We start from the raw sequence: 16,796 nt of genomic DNA on the forward strand, positions 1-16,796 counted from the left end.
ATAGCATTATAAAGTTAAAAATGTAAAAAATAAAATCGAGAATTTTCACACAATAATAGCATTCGGTAGCCATTTTCACCGTGAAGATAAAATAAAGTTCGACATTTTTTTTTTTCCATAATAAAGTGTATTACATTAGCTTTAATTTAAGATATATATAAAAGTGACAGACTTTCCGAAACACTTTCAAAATTTAAGTTGAAACAGTAAATTTTTTGTGAAAAAATGGTCATTTTAAATCCCCCCCTGTGGTCAGGTAAAGGGTCAGATATAAAAAAAATATATACCAAATGATAGGTAACGACATCATGCATCTATAAAAAAAAAATTATATTGATCCATACATCTTTCAAAAAGTTATAGCATTATAAAGTTAAAAATATAAAAAAGAATTTTTTTACAAAAATCGTATTTTTTTTATAAACTTTGATGTCTGTTTTCACCATGAAGATAAAATAAAGTCCGAAATTTTTTTTTTCCATTATAAAGTATATTACATTAGCTTTAATTTAAGATATATATAAAAGTGTCAGACCTTCCGGAACACTTTCAAAAGTTAAGTTGAAAAAGTTCTACTTTCTATATGCATTTTTATGTTTTGAATCCCCCCTGTATTTAGGGAAATGGTCCGATTTAAAAAAACAGTATGTCGAATGAAAGATCTATATAAATACTACTTCTCATAAAAAAATTGTAATGATTCATACATTTTTCAAAAAGTTATAGCATAATAAAGTTAAAAATGTAAAATACAAAATCGAAAATTTTCACACAAAAATAGCATTCGGTAGCCATTTTCACTGTGAAGATAAAATAAAATCCGAAATTTTTTTTTTGCATAATGAAGAATATTACATTAGCTTTGATTTAAGATATATATAAAAGTGTCAGACCTTCCGGAACATTTTCAAAAGTTAAGTTGAAAAAGTTATTTTTTTTATATGCATTTTTATGTTTTGAATCCCCCCTGTATTTAGGGAAATGGTCCGATTTAAAAAAACAGTATGTCGAATGAAAGATCTATATAAATACTACTTCTCATAAAAAAATTGTAATGATTCATACATTTTTCAAAAAGTTATAGCATAATAAAGTTAAAAATGGAAAATACAAAATCGAAAATTTTCACACAAAAATAGCATTCGGTAGCCATTTTCACCATGAAGATAAGATAAAGTCCGAAATTTTTTTTTTTCATGATAAAGCATATTACATTAGCTTTAATTTAAGATATATATAAAAGTGTCAGACCTTCCGGAACATTTTCAAAATTTAAGTTAAAAAAATTAATTTTTTGTGAAAAAGTTGTCATTTTAAATCCCCCCTTGTGGGCAGGTTAAGGGTTAAATTTATGAAAAAAATATACCAAATGAAAGGTAATGATATTATGCATCTATATAAAAAAGAATTATATTGATATGTTTATTTTTGAAAAAGTTATGGCACTTTTAAGTAAAAAAAATTGAAAAAATTTCTAAAATTAGCGATTTTTTTGGAGGTTTCCCCCTTTTACGGGGAACGAGGGAATTTTTTTCAATTTTTAAGATTTCAATTTTTAAGGGTAATGTCTTCGACTAGATACGATTTGTGATCTTTTGACGTATCATTGAAAGAAATCGGTTCGGTGAGAGCTGAGAAAAAGTGGTAACAGACACACAAAAAAAAAAAAACACATCTTAGTAAAACCAATACTTTCTCAGCTTCGCATCGAAGCTAAAATACGATTTTTGTAAAAAAATTCTTTTTTATATTTTTAACTTTATAATGCTATAACTTTTTGAAAGATGTATGATAAATTATAATTCTTTTTTTTGTAAATGCATGATGTCTTTACCTATCATTTGGTATATTTTTTTTATAAATCTGACTTTTTACCTGCCTACAGGGGGGGATTCTAAATGAAATAAATTAAATTTTTTTTTTTTTATAGATGCTTGATGTCTTTACATATCATTTGGTAAATTTATTTTGTAAATCTGACACTTAACCTGCCCCAGGGAGGATTTAAAATGACAACTTTTTCACAAAAAATTGACTTTTTATATATATTAAATTAAAGCTAATGTAATCTACTTTATTATGTAAAAAAAAAAATTCGGACTTTATTTGTCTTCACGGTGAAAATGGCTACCAAATGCTATTATTGTGTGAAAATTCTCAATTTTATTTTTTACATTTTTAACTTTATAATGCTATAACTTATTGAAAAGTGTATGGATCAATATAATTTTTTTATGGGAAATTCTATTTTTTAATAATCCCTTTTTCATTCGACATACTTTATCTTAATCAGGATATTAATAAGGAACTAGCAGTTTATGAAGCTTTTGGAATAATCCACCAATTTTTTAAAATTAAACACTATCTAAAGATTTGCATCGAAGCGTTTTTTTTTTATAGTGATTTTAATCACTGTCAGATATCATTATACTTGATCCAACTATGCCACGTCACCACTGTGCCGCGACCCCTCTGTGCTGGGTTTTTTTTAAAACTAATGTTAAATTTTTTAAATGACTTATTCTTAATTTTCATTCTTTATATAACTAATGTATAAAATAAAAATGACCAAATTGATTTATGTCCCTTTTTCTTAAATTAAATGTTTTTATATTAACTCTTAATGTTACAATACTTTGATATTCTATCAGAAGTATTCCTATTTAAATAATACGGTAGCACAATGTGGGCGTGGCATAGTTGGGAAAAGTATAGATGATATCTAACAGTGATTTTAATCACTATCATACGAAACGCTTCGATGAAAATCTGTAGATAATATTTAATTTTAGAAAATTACTCTGTGATCAGGAAAAACAATATACTTAGCAAATAAAATTATTTTTTTATTTTTTATTTTGGAAATAAATAGCCACTTATTAAAGTTGATTATTTTATTTTATTTAAAATTCATAATTACAAATTTAAGTTAAACTCATAATAAATTTTATTACAACGTATATTATTTATACTCTTAACATAATAACACTATACGGCGTTGTAAGACGTGCTAAAACTAATAAATGTTTAAAACAAAACCAATGTAGTAGACTGAATGTTTCTTTTTTTAGTTTATTTTCAATTTAAGTTAATTCACAAAGAATAAAAGTTAATTATAAGGTTAGTTGTCCTGAACACTCAGTTTATGATAAATTATTATAATTAAAACTACAAAAGGAATTTATAATTGATTACAATATTATTATGTCTAATCTGACATACAACAATAGAAATTATTCGCCTCTCTCGTCAACACTCGTCAAGTCCGTGTCCGTATCCTATTTTTTCATCATGTATCAAATGTTCTAGATCGATAGGACGCGAACCACGTTATCACTGCTGAACTCTAGTTTAGTTATTAATGATCTAAATGTTATAATCAAAATTATTTATTAATTAGAACTACTTTAAATTTAGGTATAAAAGAATCAAATACATATAAACTACAAATATTTAATTAAAAATATAAGTTAAATTATAATTATACAAAATAGAGAATCATTTTTCAATAATATTTATTTGTTACTAGCGAGTAGAAAAATATTTAATTTTTCTGTATAACTTTTATAATCTGTTAAAATATTTATCAATCATGTTGTGGGAATGTTGAGAATACTATCTAAAATGTTTAAATTATTTAAAAAATAAGTAAATCATACTTATATTTTTATATAAATTATCATTTTTTTTTAAATTTAGAAAAGTCAACATTCCGATCCAACTTGGCAAGTATTTTTTTTTAATAAAAAATTTTTATAGCAATCTTGTAAATTAAAAAATGCAAAATTATAAAGGTTTTTTTTTTTTATTAAATATATATTTTTTCAAATTAATCAGTTCTTTGATCGTTATTTTAAATTATTTAATTAGAGAATAAATCAAATGATAACTGGGTTGGTAGGATAAAAAAATGGATATACAATTATAATGATGTAATAATTGACCATAATACGTTGAAAATTGGATTTTACGTTAAAAAAGTTGTTGTTATACCAAATGTAAGTTAAAATTTTTAAGTAAACATTTTATTTTATTAATTATTCAATAAAACTAGGTTTCTGTAATTAATAAAATATAAAAAAAATATTTAAATCTTACGAATAAAATAAAATTTAACATTTTAATTTTTATTGTAAGTTTAATGTTATTTATTTTAATATTGTTATTTTTTTGTATTTTTAATTATTTATTAAAGAATTTTTCATAATTATTATGATAATTTAAAAACAAAACGCGTAAAAAAACATTAAGATGATTGAATTATGAGCTGATTCAGTGCAAAAAATTATCAATTTATAAATTACCATATTTATGTTTTTACTCATTTTTTTCTGATTAAATGGAAAAATTTTAAAGGTTAATAAGTCTTTTTATATCAGTATTTTATAGTCTTTTATAAACACACCACTGTTAATACATAAATTCAAAAAAAAAAGGAATTACCTAAAAGAAGTAATTTGAAGTTATAGAATGAAATATGAGGATAACTAATCGTGAAAATAATGTGAGATTTAATGGAAAGTGCTTTTGTCGTAGTCATTAAGAGAAATTAATTTTATAAATTTTTATAAAGCTTCATGATAAAAAATAATATAAAACTATTTACTTGTAAAATTTTTTCTTGGTTAATAATTATGAAATGAAGAAATGTAAAGAAAAAAAATAAATGTGATATATTTTCATTTGCTATAATATCATTAAATATATGAACAGTGACGTTATCAAAATTAATAATCAAAACCTTTTAGATTGAACGAGATAAACTTGAAAAACCAAGTGATCTAGTAAAAATAACTTATGATGGTCTGACTTTTAAAGTTATTAAGCTGATTAAACAAAATTCATTGAAGGTGTTTTTTAAAATAAATAAAAGTTCCATAGTCTCAGATGGCAATTGTACATGTACCCTTCAAGATTGCTACAATGTTTGTATAATAAAAACTGTTCAGTAAATATATTATTTTCAAAATTAAATTTAATTTAATATATTTAAAATTTAGGAACCTATTTTAATTTCGGGTGAATTCCATAATGATTATATGAATGATTCCCTATTTCAAAAAGATAATTTTAATAAAATGATAGATGGTTCCTATGATAAAAAACTAATTGGTATATTGATAGCATGTACATAAGTTAATTCATTAGTAAAATGTGTGAGTTTTTTTTTAAGAAAATTCAAATTTGAGAAAAACTCTGTCATTTGACATAGAATATCATTGCCAAAAAAGGTAAAAATTATAAACTTGTAATTTATATTTTTTGGATCAGTTGTACAAAAGGTGAAGTTATCAGTGCTATAATTTTGAAAAATTCCTATCTAACCCATGAATAAAAAGAAAAAAACTTGATTTTATTAAACCCACATTAAATTAAAGCTAAATTATTCAAAAACTTTATTTATAAACTATGGTTTATCAAAGCCAAAAATTATACAATTTTCGATAAAAATCGATGATTTAGAAGTGTTTTGAATAGTAACGAAACATCTACATTATTCAAAACTAAATAAAATTAATGTATTCATGTAATTTACTATATGGTTAAAAACAAAAATATCTTTTATGAGTAATCAACTTCTAAAGTTGAAAATGATGTAAATAATGATTTTTTTTTAATATACACATTGAATTATTTCACGACAGTGATTATAATTAATATCAGTTATCAATAAATACTAATCTAAAAAACTTTGCTGGATCTTGAATACATGAGTTACTTAAAAGTTTTTAAGTATTATTATAATATATAGTTCTCCTTATACTTCATATGAATATCATCTTTATTTCTTAAATTCAAATATGGATATACATATATACAGTAGCGCTTAAAAGTATTTTGACAAACACGTTAATGGCGATTTAAAAAAAATCTTAACAGGAGCTATAAATCTTATGACTCTGAATTGTTACTAAACGTAAAAAAATCAAGAAGAAACAAAAAAAAATACAAAAACTTTAGTATAAACATTGGATATTATCTTTATTGGAGTTTGCCGCGCTCAATAGTATTTTGACAAAAATAGAATCAACAAAAATAAATATTTTCTTAAAAAATAATTAACAAAAAAACAAGCAAAAACACAGAAATTAGTGACTGAAAGTTTAATATTTGGTACCATATCCCTTAGACCTGATGACCGCTTCACATCGAGCTGGCATGAAGTTAATCAGCTTTTCAATTGTAGAAAGAGGAATTTTGGCCCATTCTACACGTAATGTTTGAAGTAGAGTTGTCTTGGTGGTTATTTCCCGTTGACGGATCCTTCTATCTAGCTTGTCCCAGAAATGTTCAATTGTATTCAGATCTGGACTTTGACTAGGCCAATCCAACACGCAGACTCCATTCTTAGACAAAAAGGTTTTAACATGTTTGGGATCGTTTCATGTTGGAATTACCAGTTACCCTCGAAAATTTCTTCGGCATGTTCCATTATATTATCTTTTAGTATGTCAGCTTATTTAAAGCGGTCCATGATGCTTTCTATGTTGACCAAAGGGTTAATACCAGCTCGTGAAAAGCATCCCCAGACCATAACATGTCCTCTGCCGTGTTTTACGGTTGGAACTTAGTAGCGGACATTGTCACGAGTGTTGACAGGACTTCTAACACACCATATTCCGTCTAATGAAAATATATTAAATTTGCTTTCATCGCTAAATAGAATGGTCGACCACTGCTGTGTTGTCCAAGACTTGTACTTAATAGCAAATGAAAGTCTGCCCTTCCGGTTCTTTACAAAAATCAATGGCTTCTTGCTGAGGCATCGACCATTCAAATCCAAGTGGTTCAAGCGACATTTTACAGTTGATATATGAAAATTAACACCGTGTGAAATGTTTATATCGCGAGTAATGTCTACAGCTGTAAGGCGGGGATTTGCAACTGATCTCCGTCAAATGTCCCTATTGACTCTCTCGGTTGTTTTTCGTGGCTTTTCCGATCTTTGAGCATTCTTTACTATGCCACGGGATGGAAATTTTTGGTTCCATACACTGACAATCTGTCTGGATAGTCCAAAATCTCTTGAAACACTAGCTTGTGAACGGGCACTTTGTAATGCTGCATTAACCGCCTCTTTTAGATCAGTAGAATACTCTTTAATCTTCGGCATTTTGGTTAGAAGGGTCCACGCAATGTATAAAAACTGCAACTAACACCATAACAAAGTAATTACAAAATAAAATAGGTGTTAGCGCTAACAAATACACCTGTCAAAATACTTTTGAGCACTGTATTTTGAAAAAACAGACTTTTTTACTTATGCCTACGTTGTTAGCTTCTTTTCCAAAGAATAACAGCTGCAGACTGCTGCACTTTTCACTAGAAAATNAAAGAATAACAGCTGCAGACTGCTGCACCTTTCACTAGAAAATGGTCGGCTACTTACTGTCTTGCAGGTCCACGCCATTTAGTGGTCTAAACTAATTGTCAAAATACTTTTGAGCGCTACTGTATATATATATATATATATCAATCAATAATATAATAAATATTATATATTACATATTATATTTATCAAGTTTAAATAATAGAAAATTATAGTTATAAACCAGCATTTTTTAAGTTATTTACACTTTAAATACAGACTGAGGTATTGCGCAATTTGTGATTATTTTTATCAACAGGCTTAACTTAGCCCACTCCATTTTGATTTATGAATTTTAATTTACGATATATGTTTAAATAACAGTGAAGGGTCATCATTAAAATGCGAAATTGGACCATGCGTTATTTGTGTAACATCAGGACTAATACACAGAATTAAATTTATTTATGAGTTTATGGACTATAATTGGTTCAAATCCAACAGTGAAATTATCAAAAACGAAGAAAGTGCAATACATCTTATTTTAATTATTTTTTCGAATATCTTATAATACTAATTTTTAGTTGTCAATGTACTTTACGAAAAACGTGAACAGTTTATTTTTAAAATGACTAAATTAACAGTAAAAGTTTTTCCTGCGTGTCATATTGGCTTACAAACATCAAAAAATGATGAAGTAAGTAGTTAAAAAAAATCGTAAGTTTTTATGAGTATGATAAAAAAATTCTTATTAGTGCATAGATGACAAAAAAAAAAATTTAATATTGACAAATCCACCAATTGCTATAACAACAATTGAAGATATAATTGGTGATTATTCTAAAAATAATGTTTACACTTCAAGTTCTATCAGCAATCATGAAAACAAAAAGTATAAAATAAGATTTGGGGTAGGTAAATATTTTGACATAATGAAATTTCAATTAGGTTTCAAAGTACTATAAGTTCATATCATGATAGGGTGTACACTTTTATGTATAATTTACAATAAAAAAAAAAATCATATTTTTTATAAAAAAAACTTTTTTTTTGTTTAGAAATAAAAGCTTTTAATTTTTAAAGGTTTTTCAATTAAAAATACATGTTTTGAAGTCAGATGTTAATTTTTGTATAATACAAATGAATGAAATGTTGTTCAATAAAGTGGATGAACTCTATAATGGTCATATAGAAATTGGTGAAATATAATTTATATAAATATAGTAGTGGAATAGATTTAACTATTAGCTCTGTCTGTGCTGCATACCAACTTTATGTACTGAAATGCTTATAACTCAATAAGTATTAAATTTAATATCGTTATCCGTTCATTAAAAAATGTTGAAAGAAAATTTCTAAAAAATGAATATTTTTAAATTATAAATAAATAAAAAAAAACAATATTTTTATTAAAAAAATATGATATTAACTTAGTCTAAGGACTAAGTATGTTAGTTATATTAAAAGTCATAAAAATCATCAGTTAGGCAGGGGCGTCATTTCAGGTTATCCTATACTAGAACAAACTTTTAACTGGCTCATAATTTTACAAAGCAGCATTCTACGCTCACAATTTATCCTTATAATTAAACCCTTTAGATTAATCTAGTAATAATAAAAAATGTTTTTAATAAATTATACATACATAGGATAAGGCGGGGTAAGATGATAAGGTTAAGCTTCTACGATTTCCCTGACTTTGCAAATGGATTTAAAATCTAAAATTTGTATGATAATTATTTTTATATACGCCTATCACTACAATTTTTTCAATCGCCCCTCTCGTCTTTTTAAAAGTGAAATACTAGTTTTCCTGAAAATTGTAATTTTTGACATATTTCCGCATAATCATAAAAATACCTATAATAACTTTTTATCGACATAAAAATTATTATGCTAATATTCAAAAAAGAAAGTTGAAAAAATTACCTTAGAATGATTATACCTTGCGTTTTAAAGCTCAAAAATTACTGTAACATAAGTTACATTTGCAATTCTAGTTAGATATATATATGAGTTAGAGCTATATGTGAGAGTTTTTCAAGAACACTGAATTTGTTATCTTTCTCCGTGTGCTATTTTACTTAATTTTTCAAACTATTTTTGTAAACTTATAGAAAAATAATTCTAAACAGTCAAGTTATTGCACATATAGTCATAGAAACGTTTAATTTAAAATCAAGTGATAACCGATAAAAGATAACTGAACTATCTATGATTAATGTTAACATAACCATTTCAAAATTGCTTAATTTATCAAAACTTATGAAGAAAAAATATTTTTTTTCAAATAAAGTTTGGATATTTACTTTGTTTGATTGATTATAATTAAATGGCCTTATTGGATTGTCCCGGTATAATGACCAACTCTGATTTGTACAGAAAATCTTTTAATAAAAAATACAATCTGTACAAATGTACAATATGTATTTACGATAAACAATATATACCTATAACAGCCAATATATTCTGGAGAGTTCTTCCAATAGCGTATCTCCTACTGAAAGTAGTAACTTTAATTAAAATGTTTATATTACATTTATGAGGTTAATAACTATTACAATTATATTAACACATACTTATTGTTAAAGAAGGTCTCTACACCAGAATTTTTTTAAGCTACGGGGAGGGTTATCTGGGATTATGAGAGAGAACAGATTTTTAATAAAATGGTTTGAATGATTTTGGAGACGGTTGTGAAAGTGTTTAGATCAAGAGATAGCAGTTTTTTTAATAGTAGGAAGGTAGAAGGTCTTTATGAATTGTCTCATTTGATATATAAGGTGGGGTGTTAAGAATTTGGCGAAGGCACTCGGATTGCAGAACTGGAATTTTGATAATATTTGATTTTTTTGCTACTCCCCATATCTTAATACCGTACAACTACATTGGTTTGATAATGCTTTTAAATATTATAAGCTTAGTATGCAAATTAGTTTTGGTATATTTATGAAATAGTGGCTGTAGTATTCTAAGCTGTTGGTTTACACTTAATATTTTGGCATGAATGTGAGACAACCAGTTAAGTTTACTATCAAGAATAAGATCAAGATATATTGTTTAGAAAGACCAAGATATGTAGCTTTATTTGAATAAGGAATAGGACTGTTATTAGTAAATACTTGGAGAGGATTGTTAAGATGGAATGTAATAGTAATATGAGAGGATTTATTTTCATTCAGCATGACGCGCAATTAACTGTTATCGGTTATACATGCAATTGAGGTGTAATGTAGTTGGACAGCAGCGATGTTATGATTTTTATGAATCGAAATCAATACTTTATTATCAGCATAGTCAGCCACGTAAGTATTGATAGTTAATGGTTGGTTCGCAATATAAATATTAAATAGTAGGGCAAAGAGATAATGCACCTTGGGGAACGCCAGATTTCATTAGATGTAAAGGGGAAATTAGTCTGCCGACTTTTATTGCTAAGGTGCGGTCCTCTAAATAGGACTTATAAATGAAGAAATAGGAAGGAAGAAGAATGTTACAAAGTTTGAGAAGAAGACTTTGATACCAGATTCTGTCAAACACTTGTGAGATATCAAGCATAACAGAAGAGCAATAAAGTTTATTTTCCAGACTGGAGGAAATGAGATCAACCAAACGGTGTACTTGATTTATTGTGGAGTGTTTTCCTAGAAAACCAAATTGATTGTCTGGAATAATGTTATTTTTTTTAATTATTACATTTACTCTCTTTAAAATAAGTTTTTCATAAACTTTTGAAAAAAAGAACAAAAGATTTATTGGTCTATACGAGGAAGATCGGGAGATTTACTATCTTTGTGTATGAGTATTATTCAGGAGTATTTGCATTGGAGTGGAAAGTATAATAATCGAAAAATTACATTAATGATATAAGTCAGTAAAATTATTGCTCTTTTAGGGAGTTGTCTAGAAATCTCGATAGTCATTAAATCGTAGCCTGGGACTTTCTTAAAAGGATAGGAATAAATAAAATTGTTAACTTCACTAGGAGAAATGATTTAGGTGGTAGATTCATAGGTAAGGGTATAGAGAGTAAATCATCAACATCACTAAGTGACGCGTGTGTTGGAATATCGGGATGAGGTTTACAAACCTGGCTGAGATGCTAAAACGGCTTTGTCATAACCTTTTGTAGCCCAATTCGAGTCTCCACTTTTTAAGGATGGTAAAATTGCCATTTTACGTAAGACATAATTCGTGGCTTTCTATGAGGAACCATTTTTCACCGAAAGTGAAGAAGTATACTTTTCAAAGGATTCCTCACGAAATTCCAAAAGGATGTTTTTAACTTTAAGAGTAAAATTATTTTATGTGTGTTTGTCAGAAGAAATTCTAGTTCATTGCCACGTTACTCTTCATTTAAGTGAAATCAGGTTACGGGCATACAAGGCAAGTGTTGTAGACCATGTTATAAATAATGCAATTAAATAATAAAATATTTTTCTGTAGTCCACAAACATTAATAGGATGATTAAACCACGATAATGCTCAAATTGATTAAGTTTTAAATATCAATTTTTATTTTTAGATAATATTCATTTTGAATCTACAAAAGAAAATGTATTGCTGCTATACTACATTATTGAATCTATATTTATATCAGACCAACATAAGAAAATATATAATACGAATTGTATTTTTAATTCAACTTTATTACATACTTATCCAAGTTATAGTTATTTTTTATTGTATAGATAAAAATAAATACCGATGAACTAATTAATTTATGTTTTATAGGTACTGCTACACTAATTTTTAATTTCAATAAATGTATTACATATATCCTTTACAATAAAGAAGAATTTAGTATGAAAACATCTTTAAAAAATATGAATGTTGAGATGTTTAAAATTAACTTAGAAAAAACAAATAACTTTTCAAAAACTATAATTTTTTCATTTAAAAAACAAAATGAAAATATACTTGAAGGTGTTTATGCTTAATATTATAAATGTTAATTAGAATAATTTCATACAGGGTTATTGATTAAGATTGGGAAATGTTAGTATTAGTACATTGTTTTAGCGACTTTGACTAATGAGTTGATAATTATAATTAAAGCTAAACTAAAATTAAATTACTGTTATACTCCTCAACTGATTCCATATGAGTACAAATTTTTAGCTAGTCTTACCTGTGGTTAGATTAGTTGAAGAAGTCAAAAAGAAGGATAGTAGATTTTTTGTTTTATCAAATATAAATCGACACTTGGGTATAATATTAATTTGATTTCAATATCGTTACACAATAACTTTAATATTCAATATTATAATAAAAATTATAATTCAGTTAACAATGTGTAATTAATAATTTATCTACATTAATTTTTTATACCAAATTACCACTGATTATAATTTGTAAAAACTAGTTCCAAAACAGCTCTAGTAGTTATTTCGTAACATGATACATTACTGGGCGATTGATTTTGATCAAAGCACTCTTTTCGCCAGAAACTATTAAATATTATTAATTTTTGTAAAGAAAAATGTTGTTTAAATCATAAACCTCTACATTAATATGTAGTTAAATTAAATAACACACATAATATATTATGTACTTTTCATTCCTTTTGAAATAAAATATCTTACATATGCCCATTCAATAGTTTACGATTAAATATTGTTAAAAAATATAAATTTAAAATAAAAATTCATCATTTTATTCATTCATTAGTTTTCATGTAAAACTGTTTACTGAGACAAGAATAATCTGTTTTTAGTGACCATAAATTATTATTAGTATTTATTCTTGTCATCGTAAATGCCATAAATGACTATAGACTAAACAGCAAATTATAATTAGGTAATTTGAAAAAAATTTCTTAACTTTAACATAACAATAGTTATGGTTTATTGAATAAAAAATATTATAAAAATAAAATTGTTTGAATTTTTTTTTCTATCATATCATTACACTATAAAAGGATATTCAATGTTAGTTTATTTAACTCTAAAGAGTCGAAAAAAAATCTATCTAACAACACAATATCGTAGTTTTTGATTTAAACAATTGCTATTTTTACAAAAATAAAAAATTTTCAATAGTTTCAAAGAAGATGAGTGTCTTATCTTTAATCGACACTTTGTATAATAAACAGATATACTTTTTAGTGATGGTAGTTAACATGTTATCTATTAAAGCAAAATCAATTCCTACAAAATTAACGACGTTGTTCTACATAAAATTCCAAATCATTGAAGTTAATTTTGATCCACTAGTTTTGGAATGGATAACTTATTTTCCAAATATTCTTAATGACGAAGTTCAACGAACGTCTTCCTACGCTCAATATAGGTAATAATATATAATAGTTTAAACTTTTTTCTTTATTGTTTTTATGTGCAAATAAATTATATTATAGAGTGCCAGAAAATATGACATATGTTTCGAAAAAAAAAAATTTAGTTAAAAAAATTAAGGTAAAATTTTTTTTCTAAATAATAAATAAATATTCAAAAATATAATACATGTAGTATAAGGCCTACCGATAAATGTATTATGAATTAGTGTGTGATTGACCCTCCGCTGTGCCGGGCCGGAGCGTCAAGTGATAGATTATTTATTTGTGTAATTGAGTGTCGATTAATTGTATCAAATTAAAGTACTTTTAATGAAGGTATACTATTATTTCTGTCGTTTTTCATTTTTTTTCTTATAAATTCAGGTGTGTGGTTTAACTAAATTGTACGACGTTAATCGTTTGCCGTTCTGAATTAGCTTTTCGCCGGTAGTTTATTTGTTATTCGCTATTGTTAGTCATTGACATTTGTGTTCTTTCGCTCGTGAAGTTATATATTTCGAAGTGATTAGTTATGCTAACTTAAATTGTTGCTGTAATATTTTATGCGAGTGTTAATTGTTTAGCTAAGTTGGAGGTTACATGACCCATGCATTTACGAAGTAAAATGGTTTTACCAGTGTGTGACGTAGGTGACACCATGTCGGGTAGTAATGTATCCCCACTCGTTGAAGAGTTGGAAGTCGACCTGAATTATAATGTTGGGAATAATACTGCAGACTCCAAGGCTTAGTGACTACACTAGTTAACCAGAATAATTTACTTATGCAACAGTTATTATCTAAGGTTAATGATAATAATCAGAATCAATCAGAACCGTCCGTTCGCCCGTCGCAAGGATATTTTATCATGCCAGATTTTAATAACAGCATTAGTAATTTTATCGACCGTGAACCAATTTGGGAGTCTGAGCTTTGGCTTCAATCGGTTGAAAATGTGGCCAAATTGCATTACTGGCCGGATCATTTTAAATTAGAACTTGTCCGACTAAAATTAATAAGTCCGTCCAAATACTGGTTCTCGTCGCGTCAGTTTCCTGACTGGAATAGTTTCGTAGAACAATTCAAGAAAACGTTTATTGGCTATAAACTCGACACCGTTGATAGTCCGCTAAAAAAATACTGTATTTTCGAATAATTCCATCATTAAATGCAGCTTTGCCGCGATATTAACTTCACATTCGAAGTACATATAAAGTATCCCAACAGCAATCTTTCTTATGTTATAGCTTTATTGATACTGGTAATCCAGTTAGCCGTGAACAAGAAATTATTGTTTATTTTAACGATTTTTTAATTGCTACTGATACAATCGAGGAGTATTTAGATATTCTTACTAGAGTTTTAACGAGATGCGTAAGAATAAACTGCAGATCAGGTTAGACAAGAGTATATTTTTAATGCGTGATATAATTTATTTGGGCTACTATGTTAGTCAATCTAGTATCCGACAAGATCCGAAAAATGTAAACGTAATTGATATCGTAGTTTCATCGGCTTTAATGGCTAAAACATTATATAATTTATTGAAAAAAGATGCAGAATACTATTTTGGCGAAGAACAAATGACTTAGTTCGAATTAATTAAATATAAATTAAGAGAACAGCTGTTGCTATCTGTATTTAATCCACATGCCCAAACTGAACACCATTGCGACGCTAGTAGCCAAGGTTACGGTTCTATATTACTTCAATAGCAGACTGACTATAAATTCCATCCGGTTTTTTATTATAGCCACCGAACAACTGAGACAGAGTTCAAATATCATGAAATTGAGCATCAATCGGGTAAGCATATGACGCAAATCGACGCATAAAGTCGATGTCAGCAATTATTAGTTTTAGAAGGTTGTACTTTTAATCAAGCACTGACTATCAAGCAGCAGAAATTAAACACTTAATTGCCTGACTTGAAAAATCTGAACACCCTTTATATGAATTACGTAACGGACTACTTTATCGTAAGAATGGTGAGCGACTTCTTTCTATGTTCCTGCCAAAATGTGGGATCGTATTATACATTCATGTCATGATGACATGTGTTACGTAGGTGTCAGTCGAACTGTTGAGCTTATTAAGCAAGTGTATTGTTTCTCGATAATGACTGAGTGTGTCAAATCATATATCAGCAATTGTTTAAAATGCATCATATTCTCGCCAAAAGAGGAAACGGTTGAGGGATTGTTAAATATTATTAATAAAGGTGATAAGCCATTTCACAACATTCACGTTGACCATTACGGCCCATTGAGTCAGACAAAAGGACGGTTTAAATATGTATTCGCTATTATCAATGCTTTTAGTAAATTTTAACTTTATACCCTGTACGAACAATTGCGTCAAAAAAAACATGTTCGAATTGGACCAATATTTTTCATATTATAGTAAGCCATAAGAATTATTTCAGACAGGGGATCCTGTTTTAGATCTGATGTTATTAAAGGGTTTTGTATTCAACGCGATATTAATCACGTAATGACAGCGGTACAATCACCCTCGTCCAATGGATAAGTCGAACGATTTAATAGAAGTCTAACGGTAATGTTATCAAAAATGGTATATAAACACGGTAACAATTGGAACGAACATTTAAATAAAATTCAATTTGCTGTTAATAATACTATTAATCGATCTATTAAAAATACACCTAGTAAGATAATGTTTAGCATGGAGCAGACCGGGGAAATTAAAGATTGTATTGAGAAATGCTATTGGACAGTAATGGAGAACGTGACTTTGACATTATTAGAAATCAAGCACAGCAAAATAATCGGGAAGGACAGCTGCGTAATAAAGTATACTATGATGTCAACACACGAAAAGCAACGAAGTATAACATAGGTGATTTGGTAATATTAAGGAACATTAATACAATTCCTAATGTGTATAAAAAATGTATTCCCGAATTCAAAGGACTCTATAAAATCTACAAAGCTCTTCCTAATGATAGATATATCGTAATTGACATTGAGGGGTTCCAGGTCACTCTAATTCCTTTAAATACCGTTATTGTCCCTAGGGATATTAAATACTGCATTCGATCCCATTAATATTGATTTAATATTTCAACTGAATAACATTGAATTTTATTTTGTTCATTATTTTGATTATTTAATCATAATTAATATAAATATATATATATATATTTTTAGCTTCGATGCGAAGCTGAAAAGGTATTAATTTTACCATGATG

General features: G+C 27.1%; 1 protein-coding gene across 1 annotated transcript in view; it reads left to right on the forward strand.

The window, feature by feature from the left end:
* LOC126898005 (uncharacterized) overlaps positions 1 to 16,796 on the forward strand; it is a 29,732-nt gene that overhangs the window by 2,845 nt on the left and 10,091 nt on the right. The window contains exons 2-3 of the mRNA XM_050671952.1: positions 3,871 to 3,998; positions 4,749 to 4,925. Of these exons, the coding sequence (XP_050527909.1) occupies positions 3,871 to 3,998; positions 4,749 to 4,925 (305 nt within the window). The remainder of the gene's footprint in view (positions 1 to 3,870; positions 3,999 to 4,748; positions 4,926 to 16,796) is intronic.

The sequence above is a fragment of the Daktulosphaira vitifoliae genome, unplaced genomic scaffold, assembly GCF_025091365.1.
Source record: "Daktulosphaira vitifoliae isolate Bord-2020 unplaced genomic scaffold, ASM2509136v1 Scaffold_2, whole genome shotgun sequence".
Lineage (NCBI taxonomy): Eukaryota > Metazoa > Arthropoda > Insecta > Hemiptera > Phylloxeridae > Daktulosphaira > Daktulosphaira vitifoliae.